General features: G+C 42.1%; 1 protein-coding gene across 1 annotated transcript in view; it reads left to right on the top strand.

Annotated features, from left to right (window-relative positions):
• The first annotated feature begins 1,291 nt into the window (after positions 1-1,291).
• ANKRD31 (ankyrin repeat domain 31) overlaps positions 1,292-6,752 on the top strand; it is an 80,252-nt gene continuing 74,791 nt past the window's right edge. Inside the window, exons 1-3 of the mRNA XM_052778496.1 lie at positions 1,292-1,487; positions 2,338-2,393; positions 4,140-4,219. Of these exons, the coding sequence (XP_052634456.1) occupies positions 1,390-1,487; positions 2,338-2,393; positions 4,140-4,219 (234 nt within the window). The 5' untranslated portion in view covers positions 1,292-1,389. The remainder of the gene's footprint in view (positions 1,488-2,337; positions 2,394-4,139; positions 4,220-6,752) is intronic.

Here is a 6,752-nt window from a genome sequence, read left to right as displayed (position 1 = left end):
AATGTGATTTCTCAAAAAAGGATAGGCTGACGAAAGGGTTTCCTAAGAACTCCACCCAAAGTAATTGTTTTCAGTAGCGAAATCATTCATGCCAGCTCAGTCTTTTAACGTGTAAATACACTTTTCATTCTCATCTTCAGTGTGATGCTTATAAATCCTAAGAACCTACTACTGTGTATCCATCTGCCCTGCCAGCTTTTTTTCTTAACACTCTCGTTTTCTTGAGCATCTCACCTTTTTTACCTTAAAAGAGTGAAGTAATACCAGCAACATTTCTGGAGTCATTTGATAATATGCACAGCAATTACTGTAATTTCATATGGATATGACTAAGTCAAAGCGAAACAGCAATTTGTCCACAGTTGCTACACTTACGTATGATTGATCCATAAATTAAGATGACCCTTAGTATCTTGCTCTGTTTTCTACACTTTCTCCATATCAGTAAGTGAGACTATGATTTGGCAAGTATTAAAAATGCAAATTTTATCATCAAGGTCACTGGGAGCAGGAGTCACTATGATGATTTGGAATTTGCAGTCTGTGCAAGTAAATGACATCGCACTTTCTGCCATCAAGTTTTCTTATCTGTAGCTCTGGCGGTGGCCTGCCCACAGCCCAGCTTCACACCGACAGAGGCCATGGGAGCAGCGCTGTCCCTGCTGCTGCAGAGATGGAAGGCAAAGCTGAGGCAGATTGGGTCTGCCTGCGGAAAACGTTGCTGTGATTAACAGATGATCGACGGGTTACGTACAAGAGTGCTACTGCAAATACTGTGAAAATATTGGCAACTAATAATTTGGTTATCTCAAACGCATCCCTACTCTTGAACACATGAACATGCGTTGCGCTCAGAACACCAGATGAAGTTAGCTGCTTAAACGTGGCCATGGAAGCACACAGATTAGGAAAAGCGAGCAATTGTAGATTGCAGGTCAGCATGTTAAGTGCTTTGTGGCTCTGCTGAATTACGCAGACGACAGGGCCCGAACCAGGAGCCCAACACTAGTGAGGCAGCAGGAACCCCTGCCGAAGGTGTGGGGATGGCATCGCCACCCCAAGCAGGCCAAGGCCAGTCGTGCTGAGGGAGACTCATCCCAGTAGCCCCGAAGGGAGAGCTGCCTTTAACTTCTACCACCAGTCACTCCGATCTCACCCGTGCTCGAAGGGCTGCGCTTGTTGAGGACGGGCTCTCTCCTCCCGCCCTGCCGCTCCCTAACCCCCGCCCCGGCTGGCCGGTGCCACCCGAGGGGGAACGAGGCGCCGCGGCGCTCACGCCTCCACAAGATGGCCGCCTCCGCTGAGGGGAGCTGCGCGGGGCGCTGGGGGGAGGGGCGGCCGCCGGCGGAGGGGAGTGCAGCGGAGAGGGCCGGCGGCGGCGGCGGCGCCATGGAGGAGCGGGGCGGCGGTGGGAACAGCGATAGCGACGAGACCGTCGTGGAGGGCTCTGGGACGGAAAGTGATGTGGAGGAGTTCCTTTGGAGGAGGTGGTAACGCGGTGTGGGTCTGAGCTGCGCGTACCTGTGCGGGCGTGGCGGCGGGCTGAGGGCGGCGCTCTCGGGCCGCCCTGAGGAGAGGCGGGCTGCTGCCCCCGGCCTGGGCGGCTCTGGGTTTGATCTCAGGAAAACACCAGCCACACACAGGAACCGTCCCCTCCTGCATCTGGCATCCCGGAGTGCAAACCAGCTCTTCTCGATTATTTCAGAAATGTGTATTTTTAGTTGGGGTTTTTTTTCCTCTATTCAGACCAGTTTTGTATGCCCTCAGACTCAGTAGTTCTCAGCTCTGCAAATGGCCCCATTTATTTTACACGTACCTTGTGGGCCTCCGAGTTTGTGCCTCTGGACCCTCCTGAACAACATTTTAATCAGTGGACTTGAAACATACAATAACCCAACTCAGAAAAAATAAAGAAAACACTGTTAAGTACGATTGCTGCTGATGTTACTTCTCCACAACTTTAACTTGATACCATTTTTGTGACATTATCTCCTGTATCCTTTAAGAGGTGGCAAAGAATTGAAATTACCAAGCAGCTGTACTTTCTTTTACTGGTTTTGTGGCCCAGTATTACTTGGAAATATGTAAAGCGGTAATGTACCTCCCTATCTAAGATTTTCTATGCAGAGTGTAAGGGATATCCTCACAGTTAGGGGGTCCTTTACTGTTGGTGTTACTGTCAGAGGTGCGCTCGCCCAGCAGTGCGAGCAGTTAGCAGTGTCCCAACAGTGGAGGTGCCCTCGGCTGCCCTCAACTGCCTTTTGAGTTTATAGGCCTGAAAAGCAGAGGATACAACTGTTTAACAGACTTTTTTTTTTTTTTTTTAATTTTGCAAAGGTTGCCTTTTCTTAGTGAGGGCAAGGCTTTAACAACTGAAATAAGAACTAATGAAGGTAGGGCAGATTCTTTTTTCAGTCTGTGTTTTTTTTTTTCTATGAACTGTTGCTGTGGATGTTGCCTGAGTCCATGTTATTTAAGGTTAAATGTTGCATGAAGTTCATTCTTATGAAGTGTATGTGCTCTCATTATATCCATAGTTTTAGGTCCTATTGTAGAAGAACGATCAACACATTTTTAATACTTGAAAAATAGGTTTGCTCTTAATTTCTCCTTTCTTCCTGTGTACTATAACTGAGAATGCCTGGCTTGATAAGTGTTTGAACTATATATAAGGATATCCTTTTTATTTAGATATGTGTATTGTGTTTGAGCAGAATAAAATAAATGGAATCTAAACACGTAATAGTCATAAAAATGGAATCTGTACACATAATAGTCATATGTCACTATAGTTGCATATAATATTTAAAAACAGCCCTTTGCTATTGTTAAGACATCGATTCTCTTTAAATTTAATGTACAAAATTCAGGTAGCGATATTTAAGTGCATTATTTTAAGTGTATCATCAAATTACTTTAAACCTAAATGTATGCACGCTCATTTAAAGCCTTGAAATCTTCCTTAATAACTCCCTCAGAGCAGGTTGCAAGAGCAAGCATGTTGTAGTTACATAATAGTTTTACTGGTACCTCCTTGGCATTTTTATATAATCCATTTGACTTGCATCCTGTATATGTTATTCCAGCAATACAGAGACTGCCTAGTCTTTAATTGACACAGGGTGTTCTAAGTGTTCTTCCAGATTTTTTTTGTTTGTCTTTTTGCCAATTTGAAGACTGGAGTGGACTGTAGTTTCTTATCAATGTACTCTGAGTTAATATAAATCTTACCTACAGCCCATTGAAATCTGCAGAAACTTTTCCTATGGCTGTGATTTCCTGATGCTGAACCTTTCATAGTTGGTCAGTAGTTTTGTCTGAGGAAGGAAGCATAATCCCATTTGGAACTTACCTGTGGTTATCCACTGAAATTAAAACCTGGCGACATTGAACATACATGGTTTAAGGCATGTTTATTTGACTCATTGTTCAGTTTGTGGAGTGGGGATTTGTCTGACCATTGGGGGGGGGATGTCTCTGTAAATGTAATAGGTATGTAATAGATTATATTTTTAGCATTTTGCCTGCAGCATTTTATATTCAGTAAGTTGGAATTAATATTCATTATTCATGTGTTTGTGCATACTTGCATGGTAGCAATTTGGTGAAGAGATACATAACATAAAGATTAATTTGATGGGTATTTTATTAATGTCAGTAACAACATTTTAGTTTTGAAACCTAAGGGTCCAAGCTTAAGGGTTTCTCTCTTTTTTTTTCCAGAGAGAATTTCTTCCTTTGCATAGTCATTAAAGAAAGTATTCCATATAGGAGTACAAATATTTTTAGTCAGTTGGATCAGGCAGTTTACCAAAATTGCAGTTGTTAGTTTAAAAAATAAGGGGAAAGAGTTAATCTCCTATACGAACTCAGGTCGGATTCCAGAACACTAAGTGAAATAAATTTCCCCCCCAGCTGGTTTTCTTCATTTCTGACCTCTCCTATATTGTAGTTTCAAAATCTAGTTAGATAGACTGTTTAACCACTTAAGTGTCTTGCATATCAGAAGCTTTGATAGATATACCTCAATTACTGAGTTATGTAAAAATTTATGGAGTTATGGAAAGTTATGTAGAAATTAAGGCAATCAAAACTTCCTTTAATTACTGTATTTTTCTTCTATGGTTTTTTTTTTCTAGGAGCTCCCTCTCCAGAAATCTGTTTTATACAGAAATTTTATGATCACACATATAGTCAGAAGGAAGAACAGATAAATCCAGTAGGTATAGAAACGATATGTCTCCTACACATATCTAACTATTAATTATTAATAAACTCACTGGGCCTCCCATTCTTTGTGTACAAAAGAGCCTGGTGGCTTGCAGCTGAAATTAACTTTATGGCAAGACGGTTGTCACGTGTGTAGCACATTCTCTGCAGGAATGTATCAGAGTCTCTTCTCTGGTATTTCAGGAGGGTATAACCTTTCAAATTTGAGGAATAAGTCCAAGACAAAGATGAAGTTGTGGAGCACAGACTTTTTAGTATGTTCCCTTCAGGAGCTGGAAGATAACCATCTGGATTAATTATGCTAGAATACACCCTTGGTTACTCATTATGAGATTAGCTGTGATCCAATGATTGGACAATTGTTTCTTTATAAAAGAAAAAGAGAATAATGTGAAATGTAGAATATAATATCTGCTTGCATGATGATGGGGTAATTATTCTACTCTATGGGTAATTCTGCATTCCCTAATCTACTAATTAGCCCACCTTTTAATATATTTGCTGCAGTTGGTAGCTAGCCCATAAATTTCTGTTCAGTTGAGCAATCAGCTTTCCACCTGCATATGACATGCTCATGAAACAATTGGAAACAAACAGATTTCTACTCTTTAACCGAGATTGTTTTAAAACCTGTGGCTGTTACACTGTGTTTAGCACTGTGGATTTATCAGTCCAAAGACCACTATCTATGTATCCTTATTCCAGTATGAGAGGGTTTTTTAAAAGAAACTGCTTCCTAGATGACAAAAACTACATTGCAAAAAGACACTCCTTCTACTGAAGTGAATGTTTTTGCAGAGCATTACAGAATTGCAGATAGATTTGTCTCAACTGACACTGCAGGAAACAGTGAACAAAATCAAAAGGATGCTGTTATTTCAAAGGCTTTTCTCTATAAGTTTACTTTGCTGCTTGCATGTCCCAGGGTTGTCTTGACTGAAGTTTATCACCGTTTTCTAAGGACAGAGGGAATGAGGGAAGTGCCCATTTACCCTCTCCCTTTCTTCTCTGGAAGCTGATCTGACTATCTGCTGCCTAACCTAAGTCTTTGACTTCATGGCTGTCACCAGAGTAGCCAGTGTGCAATCCCAGTAAGGGATTCTTCCAAGTCTAAGGACAAGTCCCCTGTACACAAAAGTCAGAACAGCAAAGGAACCTAGTACTTTTCAGCAAATAGTTTGGGTAACTCTCACTGTTATTTTTTTGTGAGACCTATATAGCATGCCACTGGCAGCTTCCTCATGCACAGTATGGGGACAGTATAAAATTTAAATCTTTACTGAATGCTGTGAGGAACGATATTGGCCTGTCATCCTTGCTACTTGGATGTGTAGATTGCACCAGTGTGGCTCTTCAACCACTCTAAGAGCCAACATAGAATGTGCTTACATAGAAGCTTTCCTTCTTGTCCTGGTTTCAGCTGGGATAGAGTTAATTGTCTTCCTAGCAGCTGGTACAGTGCTATGTTTTGAGTTCAGTATGCGAAGAATGTTGATAATGCTGATGTTTTCAGTTGTTGCTTAGTAGTGTTTAGACTAAAGTCAAGAATTTTTCAGCTTCTCATGCCCAGCCAGCGAGAAAGCTAGAGGGGCACAAGAAGTTGGCACAGGACACAGCCAGGGCAGCTGACCCCAACTGGCCAACAGGGTATTCCATACCATGTGATGTCCCATCTAGTATAGGAACTGGGAAGTGGGGGCGGGAGAATCGCCGCTCGGGGACTAGCGGGCTGTTGGTCGGCGGGTGGTGAGCAATTGCACTGCGCATCATTTGTACATTCCAGTCCTTTTATTATTACTGTTGTCATTTTATTAGTGTTATCATTATCATTATTAGTTTCTTCTTTTCTGTTCTATTAAACCATTCTTATCTCAACCCACGAGTTTTGCTTCTTTTCCCGATTTTCTCCCGCATCCCACTGGGTGGGGGGGCAGTGAGTGAGCGGCTGCGTGGTGTTTAGTTGCTGGCTGGGGTTAAACCACGACACTTCTACTCTGTCCTCAGAAATGATCTTATGTGAATACAGCATCTTGATGCAATATGGTATGAGGGTCGTGCAGCCCAGAGTGGCTGTGAATTTTTTCAGGAAATGTAACATCAGTTCCAGTTGCTCCAAAGAGTCTTGGCTTTCTTTGTACTTCAGGTGGGTTGGGGGAGTCTTGGGATATGCAGTCCTATCTTTGATTCTACCATGTAAGAGATTGTAAGTAAGACTTTTCTTCCACCAGAGATGCAGTAGATACACAGGCAGATTTTGTAGGATTCAGGTTCTTTCCAACTGACAAGTTAAGTTGTTTCCATTTTTTATTAACACCCTATTCCATGGCTTGTTCAGGCCGGCCTCATGGTTGTAAGTTTGTGCTTTCACCTTTTTCAGACTTTTCTTTCTTGCCCAGTTTGGTCAAGTGCAGCTAAAGTTGTTAGGTGGTACTTACAGCTTTTAAGCATTAGTGGTTTTTTTGGAACAGATCCAGAGTCCCCTCAGACAGTTGACTGTATAAATAAGTGCTCAAATGAGAAAA

The sequence above is a fragment of the Harpia harpyja genome, chromosome Z (assembly GCF_026419915.1).
Source record: "Harpia harpyja isolate bHarHar1 chromosome Z, bHarHar1 primary haplotype, whole genome shotgun sequence".
In the NCBI taxonomy this organism is placed as follows: Eukaryota; Metazoa; Chordata; class Aves; order Accipitriformes; family Accipitridae; genus Harpia; species Harpia harpyja.
Note: the sequence above shows the minus strand (reverse complement) of the source record. Positions and strands in the feature narration are given on the sequence as shown.